The 19,072-nt window shown below is 38.5% G+C and overlaps 1 protein-coding gene across 1 annotated transcript in view; it reads left to right on the top strand.

Annotated features, from left to right (window-relative positions):
• The window catches only part of RNF212B (ring finger protein 212B), a 27,734-nt gene extending 8,924 nt beyond the window's left edge, over positions 1-18,810 (top strand). The window contains exons 4-13 of the mRNA XM_023724903.1: positions 5,694-5,809; positions 6,432-6,492; positions 7,248-7,276; positions 11,705-11,751; positions 11,986-12,028; positions 12,219-12,279; positions 12,690-12,738; positions 17,650-17,689; positions 17,979-18,079; positions 18,749-18,810. Of these exons, the coding sequence (XP_023580671.1) occupies positions 5,694-5,809; positions 6,432-6,492; positions 7,248-7,276; positions 11,705-11,751; positions 11,986-12,028; positions 12,219-12,279; positions 12,690-12,738; positions 17,650-17,689; positions 17,979-18,079; positions 18,749-18,810 (609 nt within the window). The remainder of the gene's footprint in view (positions 1-5,693; positions 5,810-6,431; positions 6,493-7,247; positions 7,277-11,704; positions 11,752-11,985; positions 12,029-12,218; positions 12,280-12,689; positions 12,739-17,649; positions 17,690-17,978; positions 18,080-18,748) is intronic.
• The last annotated feature ends 262 nt before the right edge of the window (positions 18,811-19,072 follow it).

Below are 19,072 nucleotides of genomic sequence, written 5' to 3'. Positions count from 1 at the left end.
TTTGACAAAGTCCAACACCCATTCATGATGAAAACTCTTAACAAAATAGGAATAGAAGGGAAATTCCTCAGCGTAATTAAGGGCATTTATACAAAGCCAACAGCCAACATCCTCAATGGAGAGAGTTTGAAAGCATTCCCATTGAGAACAGGAACCAGACAAGGATACCCTTTATCACCACTCTTATTCAACTTTGTGCTGGAGGTCCTAGCCAGAGCAATTAGGCTAGAAAAAGAAATAGATTGGTAGGGAAGAAGTAAAAGTATCTGTTTGCAGATGATATGATCTTATACACGGAAAACCCCAAAGAATCCACAAGAAAACCACTGGAACTAATAGAAGATTTCAGCAAAGTATCAGGATACAAGATAAACACACAAAGATCGGTTGGATTCTTCTACACCAACAAAGAACTTCGAAGAGGAAATCACCAAATCAATACCATTTACAATAGTCCCCAAGAAGATAAAATACTTAGGAATAAATTTAACCAGAGATATAAAGTACCTATACAGTGAAACCTACAAGTTGCTACTGCAAGAAACCAAAACAGACCTGCATAAGTGGAAAAACATACCTTGCTCATGGATTGGAAGACTCAACATTAGAAAATGTCAGTTCTACCCAAAGTGATCTACAGATAAAATGCAATCCCTATCCATATTCAAACGGCATTTTTTAATGATATGGAGAAACAAATCACCAACTTCATATGGAAAGGGAAGAGGCCCCAGATAAGTAAAGCATTACTGAAGAAGAAGAACAAATTGGGAGGCCTCACACTACCTGATTTTAGAACCTATTATACCACCATGGTAGTCAAAACAGCCTGGTACTGGTACAACAACAGATACATAAACCAATGGAACAGAATTGAGAATCCAGACTTAAATTCATCCATCTATGAGCAGCTGATATTTGACAAAGCCCAAAGTCCATTAATTGGAGAAAAGACAGTTTCTTTAACAAATGGTGCTGGCGTAACTGGATATCCATCTTCAAAAAACTGAAACAAGACCCATACCTCACACCATGCACAAAAATGAACTCAAAATGGATCAAAGACCTAAATACAAAATCGAAAACAATAAAGATCATGGAAGAAAAAATAGTGACAACGCTAGGAGCCCTAATACATGGCATAAACAGAATACGAACCATGAGTAACAATGCACAAACACCAGAAGAGAAACTAGATAACTGGGAGTGCCTAAAAATCAAACACTTATGCTCATCAAAAGACTTCACCAAAAGAGTCAAAGGACAGCCTATAGGCTGAGAAAAAGTTTTTGGCTACGACAAATCTGATCAGCGTCTAATCTCTAAAACCTACAAGATACTGCAAAACCTCAACAAAAAGACAGCCCAATTAAAAAATGGCAAAGGATATGAACAGGCACATTAACAGACACATGAAGAAATGCTCACCATCATTAGCCATTGGAGAAATGCAAGTCAAAACTACAATGAGATACCATCTCACCCCAACAAGCCTAGCATTAATCCAAAAAACACAAAATAACAAATGTTGGAGAGGTTGTGGAGAGACTGGAACACTTATACATTGTTGGTGGGAATGTAAAATGGTACAACCACTTTGGAAATCGATTTGGCAGTTCCTTAAAAAGCTAGAAATAGAAGTACCATATGATCCAGCTATCCCGCTCCTTGGAGTATATCCTAGAGAAATAAGAGCCATGACATGAATAGATATATGCACACTCATGTTCATTGCAGCACTGTTCACGATAACAAAAAGATGGAAACAACCTAGGTGCCCATCAACGGACAAATGGTTAAACAAATTATGGTATATTAACACAATGGAATACTACGCAACGATAAAGAACAACGATGAATGCGTGAAACATAACGTGGAGGAATCTGGAGGGCATTATGCTGAGTAAATTTACTCAATTGCAAAAGGACAAATATTGTATAAGACCACTATTATAAGAACTCAAGAAAAGGTTTAAACACAGAAGAAAACATTCTTTGATGGTTACAAGGGTAGGGAGGGAGGGAGAGGGTTATTCACTAGGTAGATATTAGACAAGAATTATCTTAGGTGAAGGGAAGGACAGCACACACTACAGGGGAAGTCAGCACAACTGGACCAAACCAAAGCTCAGAAGTTTCCTGAATACAACCAAACACTTCGAGGGACAGAGTAGCAGGGGCAGGAGTCTAGGGACCATGCTTTCAGGGGACATCTAGGTCAGCTGACATTATTAAGAAAATGTGCTGAATCCTACTTTGGTGAGTGGCGTCTAGAGTCTTAAAAACTAATGAGTGGCCATCTAAGATGCATCAATTGGTCCCCACTCACCTGGAGTAAAGGAGAATGAAGAACACCAAAGTCACAAAGAAAGTATTAGCCCAAGAGACAGAAGGGGCCACATAAACCAGAGACTGCATCAGCCTGAGACCAGAAGAACTAGATGGTGCCTGGCTACCACCAGTGTCTGCCCTGACAGGGAACACAGCAGAGAGTCCCTGATGGAGCAGGTGAAAAGTGTGGTGCAGAAATCAAATTCTAGTAAAAAGACCACACTTAATGGTCTGCCTGAGACTGGTGGAACCCCAGAAAGCATGGCCCCCGGACTCTCTGTCAACCCAGAGCTAAAAAAATTCCCAAGGACAACTCTTCAGACAGATTAGACTGGACTATGGGACATAAAATGATGTTCGTGAAGAGTGTGCTTCTTAGCTCCAGTAGATACGTGAGACTAAATGGGCAGCTCCTGTCCGGAGGTGAGATGAGAAGGCAGAGAGGGTCTGGAGCTGGTTGAATGGACACAGAACATCAGGGCTGGAAGGGAGTGTGCTGTTACAGTATAGGGAAAGCAATTAGGGTCACATAACAATGTATGTATAAATTTTTGTATGAGAGACTAAAATTATAAACTTTCACTTAAAGTACAACAATAAAAAAAAAAAAAATCCTATGGAGTCATGGTCCCCAGACTCCTGTCCCTGCTACTGTGTCCCTCAAAGTGTTTGGTTGTATTCTACTCTGGCACACACATGGGATCCCCGTGGGTTGGAATCGACTCAGTGGCAACTGGTTTAGTCCTCTAATTACTTTTGATAAGCATTTTCAGGGTTCTTTCTTGCTCAAATCTCTTCTCCTTGACCCACCACAATAATCTGTTTCATTTAAAAATCTGAATATAGAACTGCCTCATTAAAACGGTTTGATGCCTTTCCATCACCTAAGTTCCAGACTCCTCAGAGTGATACCTAGTTCTCTTAATTATTGGTTCCTTATAACCTTTCCAATCTCATCTACAACTCTCACTCCACATCTTATATACCAATATATATTATATTGAGGTTATTTATTATCTAATCTGTAAGGTAGATCTACTTGTCGGCAGTACATACCATATAGTTTCATACCTCACTCCCTGGAATTCCTGACTTACCACCCTTCAAAGACTGAATTAATAATTGTCTTTGGATCCTCGGTGGCGCAGTGATTAAAAGCACAGCTGCTAACCAAAAGGTCAGCAGTTCAAATCCACCAGCTGCTCCTTGGAAACCCTATGGGGCAGTTCTACTCTGTCCTATAAATCCATTGCCGTTGAGTCGATTCCAACTCACAATGACCCTATAGGACAGAGTAGAACTGCCCCATAGTGTTTCCAAGGAGCACCTGGTGAATTTGAACTGCCGACCTTTTGGTTAGCAGCCGTAGTACTTAACAACTACACCACCAGGGTATCCTATCAGTTTGCTAAATTATCTTTGTTACTTCTACTCTTTGTACATACTTTTTCTGTTATACATATCACGTTGTGTTTGTTTATTATTGGTTCACATGTCTGTCTCTTCTGCTATACTGTGCCACTACTAGAGGGCAAGAACCTGTACTGCTCATCTTAGCATTTCCAGTTCTTATGCCTAGCATTAAGTTTCCAGTGAAGATTTGTTGAGTAAAAAGACAATAATTCTTCCTACCCCTTCTCAAAAATACCAAACAAAAAAGATCAATGACCAATAGTTTTTAAAACTTTTTATCATACATAATTTCAAACAAATATCTAAGAATAGGCTAGTATAATGAATCTCCATGTATCCATTACCCAGTTTGAACAGTTATCAATTCATGGCCAATTTTCCTTCACGTGTATCTCCTGCCACTCCACCCAGATTGTTTAGAAGGCAATACCAGATATATTGTTTCAATCTGTAAATATTTCAGTGTGTATCTCTAAAAGGTGGGGACTCCTTTATTAAATATAACTACAATGTCATGCTAAAATAATAATTCCTTAGTAGTATCAATTAGTCAGGGTTCACATTTTCCCATGATTTTTTTTTGAAGTTTGAATTGGGATTCAAATAAGGAGTATATATTTCCATTGGTTGTTGTGTCTCTTAAGACTCTTTTAATGTATACATATCTTCTCATTTCTTTTTTTATTTTATTTTTATTATTGTTGAAGGAAATGTTCTTTTGTCCTGTAGAATTGTTTAATGTGGATTTTGTTCACTGTATGCCCATGAAGTCATTTAATCTGCTCCTCTGCCCTCTGTATTGTAAATTAATAGGTAGATTTAGGCTTAATCAGAATCACTTAGGGATGTTTTGTCAAGATTATATCAGTGTTTTGTTTCATCAAGAGATAATGGTCTTCTGTTTCTCATTTTGTATGACGGTAGCCATTGATGAACTTTTCATAGATCCATTAATTAGGAGTTGCAAAATAGTAATATTCTAATTCTGTCATTCCTTCCTCATCTTTTAGCTGGACTGCTTCTATAAAGAAATTTCTTTTCATCAATTATATGTTTATCCTGTGATATAGCTAGAAAGTATTAAGACCTTTAGATTTTGTGAAATGAGGAAGTTAGTTTCACAAAAGATAAAGTCTTATCTATCTAAAACTAGTTCAGTTTGTCTTCGAGTGTAAAGGAAAGAGTCCAGTGGCAAAAGCAACTTGAAAATTAGGTGAAAAGAAAAAGTTTACGAGCAGAGTACCAGGATCCAGGGAAGCACCCTAGATGCGAAGTTTATAGTCTGAGTAGGGAGGAAGCAGATGAGACATAAATACTGCTGTGTACTCAAAAGCAGCGCCTGACAAAGCTAAAACACTCTCTAAATATTAACTTTTGATCATTTCAGCTATCCTGTGACAGGCACATCATTATATCAAATGATAAAGCGAGGCAAAAGATAAAATTGTTTGTTCATACCCAGAAATAAAACTCAGGAATAGGTAATCCCCTTCTGTGCCTCTTCACCCCTTACTGTAGCAGCATAAACAGCCTGAAAGTGACTCTTGGTGTGAGTGTTCTGAGGAAAGTAAATGAGTTACCAGAGCTCTGTAATAGTTATGAATATAGAAGCTGAGTCCAAACTAATAGTGGACAAGTTAGATCAGAACTAGTTCTGAGCTTGAAAAAAAGTGTTTTTGGGTCTCAGTCTTCTTGCTCAGAATGAAAGTTTATATTTTTAAAGGACCACTGTATGTCAGAACAATTCTTATTAAGATATTAGAAAGTCAGTGTCTTGGGAATGACCAGTTTCAGCTTTCCCTAGTACTGAACACTCTAGTTTTAGGGAGTCGTGAATTAGAAAAAATGAGCTGTAATAAAGTATGAATTGATGGATTTCCCTTTGTTGCTGGAAGTGAGGGGAAAGCAGTTATATGGTTGTATGTCAAAGGCCTGTTTTTCCCTAGTAGGTATGGCGTTTTCAGAAGAAACAAACAGATCTCCTCATCGCCTTTTATAAGCATAGAATTACAAAGTTAGAAGCAGACATGCAGGAGGCCCAGCAAACAGTGGCCAGCCAGGACAAGTAAGTGACAGATCAAATCCTCACATAGCATTTTTCTTTTAGAGAAACTGTAAGCCTTATTTCCTGAAAATTGCCCTATGTGTGTTTGTGTTTGTCTTGGGAAAATCAGGGAAAGAATTTTTGGTCCCTTCAACCCCCAGTTATTTTTCTCTTTCTTCCCTCGGGGGTCCTCCTCACTTTATAGCTTTCATTATCTCCTTCCCCCATCAAAACTGCTTCTTCAGAGAACTCAGATATAGCTTATTCACACTTATAAAAATGAGAGATAACATTTAAAATGTTACCTCTAGGAGGAAATATTTTAGAAGTCTTAAGCTAAAAGATGGAATTCTTGATGGAAGTTTTCAGGCATCAGCAGGCAGGGGTGTGTGTGGAGAGGAAATGGAATTCCATGCAGGCTCCCTTGAAATCATACTATGTGACTGCTTATTTTGTCTTGCTGATTTTTTCACCTTCAGAACCCTACTACTGTATCCTTGAATCACCACATCTCTGATAGAAATTCCTTAGGTAGGGGTAAGGATCTCTCAGTAAGCTTCACTAAATGTTGATAATAATAATACAAATAGGTTTTTTAATCCCACTGACCTGCTGGAGCTGGTTGTTTCCATTTTTTGCCTAGAGAACTATCAGTCTTAAGGAAGGAGAATGAAGAACTGAAGAAGTTTCTAGCCATCCTAAAGGTGAATGAAATAAATTTTCCTTTATTATTTTCTTTCCTACTTTTCCCACCTACCTGGCTAACTAGGTGTACATCACCTGTCCTTTCTAATTGGTTAATGCCTGTGCCTTACTAACTATATTTAGTATTTCCAGACCCTTTTTACATCGTGGCACATATAGAGATTGATACCGTTTGTACAACAAGCACACTGTAGTAAATGGAGAAGTCACAGAAGACCTCGGAGTGCTGAAAGGGTCAATATCTTAGCATGCTTGTAACCCATTCTTGAACATCAATGAGTCATGGCATACCAGTTGGGAAACTCTGTTATAGAAGAGACATTTGTTGCAACTTAAAATTTCTCTTCAAGAACCCCAAGATAGCTCTCCTCTCCCTCACACTGTACTTCCTAGGCATTTCCTGTCTTCCTAAGAATGTTCTGTGTGTTTGTATAATTTCCCTATTTATCCCATTCCTGTAACTATTCTTCTGTGTTTTAATACTGTTCTCTTCCTTTCTTCTCAGCTCTCCCCTGAGACTCTCCATATTTTCCCACATATGTCAGCCTACAGGGATTCCTAGTGTGTTTTTATGAAGAGAAAGTAAAATTTTATTCCCCCACAGCTAATAATTTCCTGAGGAAACACTGCTGTTATTTTTTCTCTTACTGGGAATCTTAGTAACCTCAACAGGGGAGCATTGCAGTTATCTGCCAAGTAAGGTTCTGAGATCCAGTGATTGCAGCTTCCTTCATTCCCATTCTCTCACCTACAGGAATCTCCAAGTCGATACCAAGGAAGCAGGTTAGTTTTATCAGGTCGCATACTAACAGAAAATTTCTATTCTTTTTGACTGCTGCTTGTAACTCCTGTGTGGGCTCTGAGGTGGGGAAAATGGCTGATGAATTTATTTGTCATTTCTCAGAGAAAGAGTTACCCACTAAAAACTGCTGAAGTAAAATCTTGAATGTAATGCTCACCCTTATGAAATCTTAGTCATCCTTCAAAATTCAACTCACATGTCATTCCCTCTGTGACGACTTTATTAGGCAGAGTTAGATGTTCTGTGAGAGTCCCTGGGTGGCGCAAATGGTTAAGTGCTCAGCTACTAATCAAAAGGTTGGCAGTTCAGACCCACTCAGAAATGCCTTGGAAGAAAGGCCTGGTGATCTGCTTCCAAAAGGTCACAGTCTTGAAAACTCTATGGAGTTCTACTCTGCATACATGGGGTCACCATGAGTCAGAATCAACTCGACAGCAACTGGTTTTGGTTTAGGTATTTTACTCATTCATTCAATAAATGCTAACTAAGTGCCCACTGTTTAGCAAGTACCATATTAGGTACTGGGTGTACATCACCTGTTCTTTCTAATTGGTTGATGCCTGTACTGTGTTGTTTTTGCTATGTGCTGTTGAGTCCATTCCAACTCACAGTGACCCTATGTACAACAGAATGAAACACTGCCCGGTCCTGCCGCATCCTAACAATTGTTGCTATGTTTGAGCCTATTGTTGCAGCCAGTGTGTCAATCCATCTCATTTAGGGTCTTCCTCTTTTTCATGGACCCTCTACTTTACCAAGCATGATGTCCTTCTCCAGGGACTGCTCCTTCCTGAGAACATGTCCAAAGTACGTGAGACGAAGTCTGACCATCCTCGCTTCCAAGAAGCATTCTGGCTTTACTTCTTCCAAGACAGATTTGTTTGTTCTTCTGTCAGTCCATGGTATATTCAATATTCTTCACCAGCACTACAATTCAAATACATCAGTTCTTCTTCCATTTTTCTTATTCATTGTCCAGCTTTCACATGCAATGAGGCAATTGAAAATACCATGGCTTGAGTTAGGTGCACCTTAGTCCTCAAGGTTACATCTTTGCTTTTAACATTTTAAAGAGGTCTTTTGCAGCAGATTTGCCCAGTGCAATACATCATTTGATCTCTTGACTGCTGTTCCATGGGCGTTGATTGTGGATCCAAGTAAAATGAAATCCTTAACAACTTCAGTCTCTTCTCCATGTATCATGACGTTGCTTATCGGTCCGGTTGTGAGGATTTTTGTTTTCTTTGTATTAAGGTATAATCCATACTGAAGGCTATAGTCTTTGATCTTCATCAATAAGTGCTTCAAGTCCTCTTCACTTTCAGCAGGCAGGGTTGTGTCATTTCCATATCACATGTTGTTAATGAGTCTTATTCCTATCCTGATGCCGTGTCCAGCTTCTCTGATTATTTGTTCAGCATACAGATTGAATAAGTATGGTAAAAGAATACAACCCTGACCCACACCTTTCCTGATTTTAAACAACGCAGTATCCCCTTGTTCTATTTGAATGACTGCCTCTTGGTCTATGTACAGGTTCCTCATGAGCACAGTTAAGTGTTCTGGAACTCCCATTCTTTGCAATGTTATCCATAATTTGTTATGACCCACACAGTCGAATGCCTTTGCATAGTCAATAAAACACAAGTAAACATCTTTCTGATATTCTTTGCTTTTAGCCAAAATCCGTCTGACATCAGCAGTGACATCCCTTGTTCCACATCCTCTTCTGAGTCTAGCTTGAATTTCTGGCAGTTCCCTGTCGATGTACTGCTGCAGACATTTTTGAATTATCTTCAGCATAATTTTACTTGCATGTGATGTTAATGATATTGTTTGATAATTTCTGCCTTTCTTTGGAAGAAGCATGTATATGGATCTCTTCCAGCGGGTTGGCCAGGTAGCTGTCTTCCAAATTTCTTGGCATAGACGAATGAGCACTTCCAGTGTTTCATCCATTTGTCGAAACATCTCAATTGGTATTTCATAATTCCTGGAGCCTTGTTTTTCACCAGTGCCTTCAGTGCAGCTTGGACTTCTTCCTTCAGTATCATCAGTTCTTGATCACATGCTGTCTCCTGAAATGGTTGAACATTGACCAATTCTTTTTGGTACAGTGACTCAGCGTATTCCTTCCATCTTCTTTTGATGCGTCCTGCGTCGTTCAGTATTTTCCCTGTAGAATCCTTCAGTATTGCAAGTCGAGGCTTGAATTTTTTTCTTAATTTCTTTCAGCTTGAGAAATGCTGAGTGTGTTCTTCCCTTTCAGTTTTCTATCTCCAGGTCTTTGCCCATGTCATTATAATACTTTGTCTTCTTGAGCCACCCTTTGAAATCTTCTGCTTAGCTCTTTTACTTCATCATTTCTTCCTTTTGTTTTAGCTACTCTGTGTTCAAGAGCAAGTTTCAGAGTCTCTTCTGACATTCATTTTGGTCTTTTCTTTCCTGTCTTTTTAAATGACCTTTTTCTTCATGTATGATGTCCTTCCACAACTCTTCTGGTCTTTGGTCATTAGTGTTCAATGCATCAAATCTGTTGTTGAGATGGTCTCTAAATTCAGGTGGGATATGCTTAAGGTTTGACTTTGGCTCTCATGGACTTGTTCTAATTTTCTTCAGCTTCAGCTTGAACTTGTATATGAGCAATTGATGGTCTGTTCCACAGTTGGCCCTTGTTCCTGACTGATGATACTGAGCTTTTCCATCATCTCTTTCCACAGATGTAGTTGATTTGATTCCTGTGTTCCATTGGGGGAGATCCAGTGTATAGTCACCATTTATGTTGTTGAAAAAAAGGTATGTCCAGTTAACATCATCAGTTCTTGATCATATGCTTGATCATTTGCAAATCGTTGGTTTGCAGAATTCTGTCATGTGATGTCCCGCATCGTTTTCATCACCAAGGCCATATTTTCCAACTACTGACCCTTGTTTGTTTCCAACTTTCATATTCCAGTCACCAGTAATTATCAGTACATCTTGATCATGTGTTTAATCAATTTCAGGCTGCAGAAGTTGGTAAAAAATCTTCAGTTTTTTCATCTCTGGCATTAGTGGTTGGTGTGTAAATTTGAATAATAGTTGTATTAACTGGTCTTTCTTGTAGGCGTATGGATATTACCCTATCACTGACAGTGTTGTATTTCAGGATAGATCTTGAAATGTTCTTTTTGACAATGAATGCAGTGCTGTTCCTTTTCAGTTTGTCATTCCTGGCACAGTAGACCATATGATTGTCCAATTCAGAGTATCCAGTACCAGTCCATTTCAGCTCACTTATGTCGATCTTCAAGCATTCCATTTCATTTTTGACTGCTTTCACTTTTTCTTGATTCACACTTTGTACATTCCACATTTCAGTTACTAATGAATGTTAGCAGTTGTTTCTTCTCATTTTGAGTGGTGCCACATCAGGTAATGAAAGTCCTGAAAGCTTTACTCAATCCATGTCATTAAGGTCAACTCTTCTTTGAGAAGGCAGCTCTTCCCCAGTCATATTTTGAGTGCCATCCAACCTGAGGGGCGCATCTTCTGGCACCATATCTGACAATGTTCTGCTGCTACTCATAAGGTTTTCACTGGCCAATTTTTTCAGAAGTAGATTGCCAAGTCCTTCTTCCCAGTCTGTCTTAGTCTGGAAGCTCTGCTGAAACCTGTCCACCATGGGTGACCCTGCTGGTATTTGAAATACTGGTGGCATAGCTTCCAGCATCACAGCAACAAACGCAAGCCACCACAGTACAACAAACAGACAAATGGTGGGCCTGTGCCCTACCAATCATTAAATATTTTTAATATCAGCCCTGCATTGGTGGATAAAAAGAGACATGGATCTTGCCCTCACAAAAGTTACAGTAGTGTTCTTTCATACTTCTGTACCCCTGATACTCCTATTATAGCACTTAAACATTGCTCTGATTACTTTTTTTTTTTTTTTTGGTCTCCCCTACTATAGCCTTGTGCCTCTCAAAGATAGGAAACTTATTCTAGTTATATTCGTAATGTCAGGATCTAGAACACGTTGGGCACTAAATAACTGATAAGAGGATGGAGGGAGTGAGGGAATGGTGGGTACGTGTATGGATGGACAAATGGATAGATATATGTGAGATTGAAAGTAATTGATAAGGCACCAAGAGAGGGAAGAAGGGAGTATTTCAGAACTGCTTCTGTATGATAAATAGAGAAATAGAGAAGGTTTCACTCAGACGGTTGAAGAACAAAGGTGTCTCATGTGGAAACTTTGCCTCCATGTCTTTGGGATGACGCCTGTAATATATGAAAGTAAGCAACTTGTACTCAGAGAGGAGGCTTTTATTTCTGTAAACAATGGTCTGATTGATCCTCTGAGGTGGCACTTAACTTCTGCTTAGCAAAATAAGAGTTGCCTCTTTCTTTTTTTCTTGCAGGTCAACCACACCTCGACCAGTGGGCATCACCTCCCCATCACAGTCAGGTAGAGAATTTTTTTTTTTCCCAAATACCTGTGTGAGATGAATAAATACCCTTTCTCCATATGGAAGATGGTTTCTTTTTAGAGACTATAATGTGATTTTCCTGATCCTATGTATGATATGAAAACATCATACAGCCAGATAGCCACTTGGAAAGGCAGGCCAACAGATTGGTGAGGCAAGGGAGGTTGTGCCATTTATGGCAACTTTTCATTCTGCTGTCTATTCTCTTTCAGTTACTCCACGACCCAGTTCTCAGCATAGCAGCCAAGTGGTCAGGTGAGTATAAAGCCTGCACAGCAACATTAAAACTGTTGGCAAAGTTGGAAAATGAAAGAAATACTGGTGGCATAGCTTCTGGCATTGTAGCCTAGATGTGGCTGAGATTGGGACTGAGGAGACCTTGTGTCTCTGTAGAAGTTTAACATCAGTTTTTTAATTTGTTTTTGTTTTTTTTCACCTCATACAGTCGGTCCTCCTCAGTGGAGTCTACCCCTTATGGAGTGGCTAGCTTTGGTAGCTTGGGACAAGTAAGTAATATTCACCTTATCTTTCCAAATTTAGGTTTCTAATGCTGAAGGAAAGCGGAGGTTTAAGGCAAGAATCTTAAACTTTTATTGGTTTTGGCATAAGTATCTGATACCATTGCTTGAACCTTTTATTACCTTTTATTCTTTTAGCAATGGAGACCTGATGTTAGAAGCTAACACAGAGACTGAATATAGGGGTAAAAGCAGTGGGAGTGTTCAAGGACTGAATTAATAGTGTCCATTGTGTTTGTTTTGAAAGTAGTAAAGTGTGGGTCCTTCTTTGACTGACTTGCCCACCCTGAGAGAACAACATATGCTTAAATGTGCAGATATAGAGAAATAGGAGGGAGTATGGAAAGCCAGGGAACTGGGATATATTTATTAACTGATGTTTACTATTTGTCCAGCAGGGAGTTAGAGGCCTGCAGGGAAGGAGCACTCCCAGAGACTGTTATACTGGTGAGAAGGAAGTGTCAGAAACCAACATAGTCGGTACACATGTCAGCAGATTTTAAACAGTCTGTTTTTCTGTGCATAAGCTGTTTCACTTTGTTCTTTCCAGTCAGTGGCACCAGGTATCCAGGCATATATTACATGTTTTTAAATAATGATATTTATGTTCTCAGACTGATAAGGGGAAAATAAAAATGTAAGCACTTAGGAAGTCATTGAAATCCTCTGGTCAGGAGACCAGCACAGCTTTTGAGTAAAATAATTGACTTGGATTTTAAACACTGCCACAAGATGGCAGTAGAAGTTAGGGTCTGAAAAGAAGGTTAGCTAGATGCCAATTAGCCTGAAGGGTGTGTACTGGCTTCTTCATTGTATAGTAAACATAAAAGTATTCCAATGAAGAAATATTTTGGGTCCATTTAATTTCTTGTATCTTTCTCCTTGGAACTACTGCTGTTATTACTGTTTTCGAGGGCATTATCCAGTCCCTAGAGAATACTTATCAGAGAGGTTTTCCCTTTTTTTCACAAGAAGCAAACTTGAAACTCGCAAATCTCTTTGTGGGTTACCATTTTTGAAATTTACCAAATAGCCTCTTTCCAGTTCCTCCACATTCACCCCTTTGAAAAATGTAGATGTTCTAGACAATTTATTTCTGTAAGATTGGTAGTAATGTCCCCCTTTCCATTCCCGATTTTAGTAATTTGAGTCTTCTCTCTTTTTTTCTTGATAGGTCTAGCTAAAGATTTGTCAATATTGTTGATTATTACAGAGAACCAACTTTCGGTTTTGTTGATTTTTTTTTCTATTTTCTATTCCATTTATTTCTCCTCTAATCTGTATTATTTCCTTCCTTCTGCTTGTTTTGGGTTTAGTTTACTCTTCTTTTTCTAGCTTAAGGTGAAAAATTAAGTTACTGATTCAAGATTATCTTTTTTAATGTATATTTTACAGCTATAAATTTTGCTCTTAGCACTGCTTTCACTGTGGTATGTTGTGTTGTTATTTTCATTCATCTCAGTGTATTTTCTAATGTCCCTTGTAATTTTTTTTTTTTGACTCATTGGCTATACTGTGTTGTTAACTTTCTACGTATATATGAATTTTCCAAATTTCCTTCTGTTACTGATTTCGAATTTTGTTCCATTGTGGCTGGAGAACATAGTTTGTATGATTTCAGTCTTTTAAAATTTACAGCCTAATATATAGTCTATCCTGGAGATGTTTCATGTGCACTTTAGAAGACTGTGTATTCTGTTATTGTTGGGTGATGTGGTCTATAGATGTCTGTTAGGTCTAGTTGGTATATAATGTTGTTCAAATTTGCTGATCTTCTGTCTAGTTCTTCTATCTGTTATTGAAAGTGAGGTATGAAAGTCTCATACTATTATTGTTGAATTGTCTGTTTTCCCTTTTATTTTTGTCTGTTTTTGCTTCATGTATTTTGGGGCTTTGTTGTTAGGTGCATGTATGTTTATATCTTCTTGATGGATTGATCCTTCAATCATTAGATAATGTCCTCCTTTGTCTCTATTAACAATTTTTGTTTTAAAGTCTGTTTTGTCTGATATAAAATTGCCAGTACAGCTCCCTTTTGTTTACTGTTTGCATGGAATATCTTTTTCCATCCTTTTACTTTCAGCCTATTTGTCTTTGAATCTAAAGTGAGTCTCTAGTTAGATCATGCTTTTTGTTCTGCCTATTTCTGCTTTTTAATTGGTGAGTTTAATCCATTTACATTTAATGTAATTACTGATAAGCCAGGACTTCTGCCATTTTGCTATTTGTTTCCTATATGTCTTATATCTTTTTTGTTCCTCAGTTTTTCCATTATTGCCTTCTTCTGTGTTAAACAGATATTTTCTAGTGCACCATTTTAGTTCCCTTGTCATTTCTTTTACTATATTTTTTAGATATTTTCTTATTGGTTCCCTGGGATTACAATTAACATCTTAATTTTATAATCACCTACTTCAGATTAATACCAACTTAATTTAAGTAGTATACAAAAACTATATAGCTCCTTTCTGTCTCCTCTTCTTTGTTCTGTTATTATCAATACAAATTACATCTTTAAAACTGTGTGCCTATCAACACAGATTTAGTTATTGCTTTATGCAGTTGTCTTTTAAATCAGATAGGAGAAAAAAGTTACAAACAGAAAATACATTTATACTGTCCTTTAAATTTATCTATGTAATTACGTTTATAAGTATCCCTGGTGGCGCAGTGGTTAAGCAGTAGGCTGCTAACCGAAAGGTCAGCAGTTCAAACCTACCAGCCACTCTGTGGGAGAAAAATGTGGCAGTCTGAATCTGTAAAGATTACAGCCTTGGAAACCCTGTAGGGCAGTTCTACTCTGTTGTATGGAGTTGTATGAGTTGGAAGCAACTCAACAGCAGTGGGTTTGGGTTTTTGGTTTATTTACCTTTACCGATACTCTTTATTTTTTTCAAGTAGATTTGTGTTACTATCTAGTGTCCTTTCATTTAAGCTTCAGGGACTCCCTTAGTATTTCTTTTAGGGCAAGTTTGCTAGTGACACATTCTCTCAGTTTTTGTTTATCTGAGAATACTTTGATGTCTTCATTTTGAAGGATAGTTTTGCTGGGTATAGAATTCTTGGTTGACAGTCTTTCAGCACTTTATGTTATCCTACTGTGTTCTGGCCTCCTTGGTTTCTGATGAAAAATCAGTGTTATTGAGGATCCTTTGTATGTGATGAGTGGCTTCTCTCTTGCTGCTTTCAAGATTCTGTCTTTCAGCAGTTTATGATGTGTCTTGATATGGATCTCTTGGTTTATCCTACTTGGAGTTGGTTGAGCTTCCCAGATATGTAGATTATTGTTTTTCATCCAGTTTGGAGTTTTCATCCATTATTTATTTCATCCCCTTTCCCTCGTCTTCTCTCCTTCTAGAACTCTCATTATGTATATATTAGTATGCTTGATAGTATCCCATCAAGGTCTCCAAGGTTTTGTTCATTTTTTTAATTCTTTTTTCCTTTCTGTTCCTCAGACTGGATAATCTCAATTGACCTATTTTCAAGTTTGCTTATTCTTTCTTCTGCCTGCTCAAATCTGCTGATAAGTCCCTCTAGTGAATTTTTCATTTCAGTTATTATAATTTTCAACTTTGGAATTCTATTTGGTTACTTTCTGTATAATTTCTCTTTATTAATATTCTCTATTTGGTGAGACACCATTCTAATACTTCCCTTGAGTGCTTTAGATGTGATTTCCTTTAGTTCCTTGAGCATACTTTAAATAGCCAACTTAAAGTCTTTGTCAAGTAAGTTCAATGCCTGGGCTGTCTCTGGGACATTTTCTGTTGATTTTTTTTCCTATGTATGGGCTATAGTTTCTTGAGTTGTTTTTTTTTTTCCATGTCTCATAATTTTTTTGTTGAAAACTAGACGTTTTAAATAATATAACATGGCAACTGTAGAAATTAGATTCTACCCCTTCCTTAGGTTTGTTGTTGCTGTTTTTTTGTTGTTATTGTTTAGTGAATTTTTAAACTGATTTTGTAAAGTTCTTATTCTTTTACATGTGTGGCCACTGAAGTCTCTACTCAGTTAGCTTAGTGATTAGCTAATAATTAGACAGAGATTTCTTTAAACACTGAGAATCAATAAGTCTCCTAGTCTTTGCCAAGGAACTCTGTGTGTTTTGGTTCGTGCCCTCAATACTCATCCAGGTGGTTGACAACTCCACCTTAACCTTCATTTACTTCTTGTGTGGAGCCTGAAAGACAGCCTGAAGTGAGAGTTTAGAACATTCTCAGGGCTTTCCTGAGCATGTGCACAGCCGTGGTCATGCACATGGCCTTCTAGAGTCCCAAGGATGTCAGAGCTTTTCAAAGCCCCTATGGGCAGCTCCTTCCCCAGTTTTTCCTTTTACGCTTTTGGTTAGCCAGTGTTTCCCTCAAGTGATATCCACCTCCTCTGGCAGCCTAAACAATTGCCTTTGATTGTTTTCAACAAATATCCTTGGGGAAAAGGCTTTTTCCCATTTGGTGAGCTCTGAGCAACAAGTCAGGTCAAATAATGACACCCTTGCAAGTGAGGTCTTCCAGGGAACCACTATACTGATCAAATAATGACAGTTCTCTGGGAATGAGGCCTGGAAGGATCTCCAGCCCTGTTCTGCCCCTTCTGGTGACTGCCATGCTGTTGGTTTTCAGGCTGTTGCAGAATAAATGAGAATAGGTCAAGTTAAAATACCACAAAGCTTGCAGTTCTTACTGACATTCAGCCATTTTTTCTTGAATAAACAAACAGTCTCTACAATCCTGCACAGGAGCCCTGGTGATGCAGTGGTTAAAGTGCTAGGCTGCTAAGTGAAGCGTTAGTCTGCTTCCGTAAAGATTACAGCCTTGGAAACCCTATGGGGCAGTTCCACTCTGTCCTGTAGGGTCGCTATGAGTTAGAATTGACTGAACAGCAACGGGTTTGGTTTGGTTTTGGTTAGAATCCTGCAAGCCCTTAGTTAATTTCCAGAGTTCTGAAAAAGTTTAACAATTTTTGCCAGTGTTCTCATTCCTTTTATGGAAGAGAGAATCTTCACAGGTCCTTATGCAGATATTTTTGCTGATGTCACTCCTAACCAATTTAGTGACCCTTTGTATTTAGCCAGTCTTCCTGGTAATCTCCATCTCAGAGGGGAAACCAAGGCGCAGGTATATTATAGCATATCAAGGCAGTCATGGATCGTGGTCCACAGGCTTATAAAAGGGAAAGGGAAGCACCTTTATGAGACACTGCTAGGTAATTCTTGAACTTTTTCACTTGCCGTTAGTTCCCAAGCCTAACATAGGTACTAAAATGTTGTCCTTCAGTTACTCTGCCCTAGTACTCAGTATATCTGAATCTTTTCTCCAGTCTGGGTTATCTCACAGGCTTTTTTATGCTTTACAGAAACCCCTTCACCAGCTTCCACTTACAGCCTATGTTACAGGTGAGTAACACTACGCTTCCTTTCATCTGGGGTCTGTTCATATTGACACTCTGCCCACAGCCGTGGGGTTACTTCTCCACCAGCCTGTACCACTGAAGTGTATAATCTGCCTCATAAACAAAAGAGAGGGTTGAATAGCACCGTGTCTAATCTACATCTGAATTATTTGATTTTATTTTCAGTTGCAAGCAGGGGATGTTTTTCTTCTCTGGTCTAAAAGTATAGACCCTTCTCTTAAATATGTTTATCTTTCCTTTTCTCTGCTGATGCTCCTATTTTCCCTTCTTAGACCTTCATCTGCCTCCTCTGGACAGGGGATTTTTTCTTTCAGACCATCCCTAAATGATAGGGATTCAGGCCACACAAGAGTCCTCACCCCCAGCCATTCAGGTAAGTTAAATAACATTCCAAAAGGAATGGAGCTTCAACTGTTACACATTTACTAAAATCAAAGTTTTCAAGGAGAAAATGAATTGGAATTGGTCCCTAAAGAGCATTGTCTCCAGTTTGGTGCCTTAATGTTCGAGAGTCATCCATTTCCTTCCTACTGGCTAAATAATAAGCCTCGGAGCGTCCATAGAGGTTCTCGATTTTTCTTGAATAGCACTCATCCTCTCACCAGTTGAGTTAGCCTCTAAGATTAGCTGAATTTTTTTTTCTTTTTTTTTTTTGAGATCGCTATGTTGAACATTGCTAGAGCATGGTTATGAATGAGAATTATCAAACTAATATCCCTTTTTCTCCCCATGTTTTTCAGTTAGGGTATCTTTTCTACCAATCCCCTTGATAAGGGGCTGTCATCTCTCTAGCTTATCAGAATTTTTATATTGCCTCTACATCTTTCTACTCATAGTTAAACCCAAATTTCATACCTCTCTGTTCTTACAGGAAAAGAATGGACTTTATAACCCACTTCTTAAATTGCTTAGCTAATGGTCTTTTTCCCTTCTGAGTGGTGTTCCTCAGATTAAGAACTACCTAGTTACCTAGACCCTAAGTAACACTGCTGAGCAACTCTCCAGGTTAAGTTACCTTTCACCATTCCTTTCTATCCTTCAGGTCAGAGGGAGAGCAGAACAACACTAGAGAGTCTTCCTAGTTCCCAGCTACCATTCCTGTAGGTGAGCTCCGACCAGTCTAACTTGTCTGTGCATCACTCTGGCCTCATGTTAGGGTAGTAAAATGTAAGCAGTGGAGACTGACATGGGTCTCAAGTATAGTAACCATATGTTCACAATTTTCCAGGATGGTCTCAATTTCAAAGATTCTATCCTACTGTCAGATTAGCTTCCTGATTTGGGGTTTAAAACTTAGGTCACATAGTGGCAAAAGTGTTTAAGAGCGCTTCACCAGGGTGAAATAAGTGTGTGGAAACAACTGACA

This window comes from Trichechus manatus, unplaced genomic scaffold (assembly GCF_000243295.1).
Source record: "Trichechus manatus latirostris isolate Lorelei unplaced genomic scaffold, TriManLat1.0 scaffold00268, whole genome shotgun sequence".
Lineage (NCBI taxonomy): Eukaryota > Metazoa > Chordata > Mammalia > Sirenia > Trichechidae > Trichechus > Trichechus manatus.
This window is presented reverse-complemented; position numbering and strand designations above follow the sequence as displayed.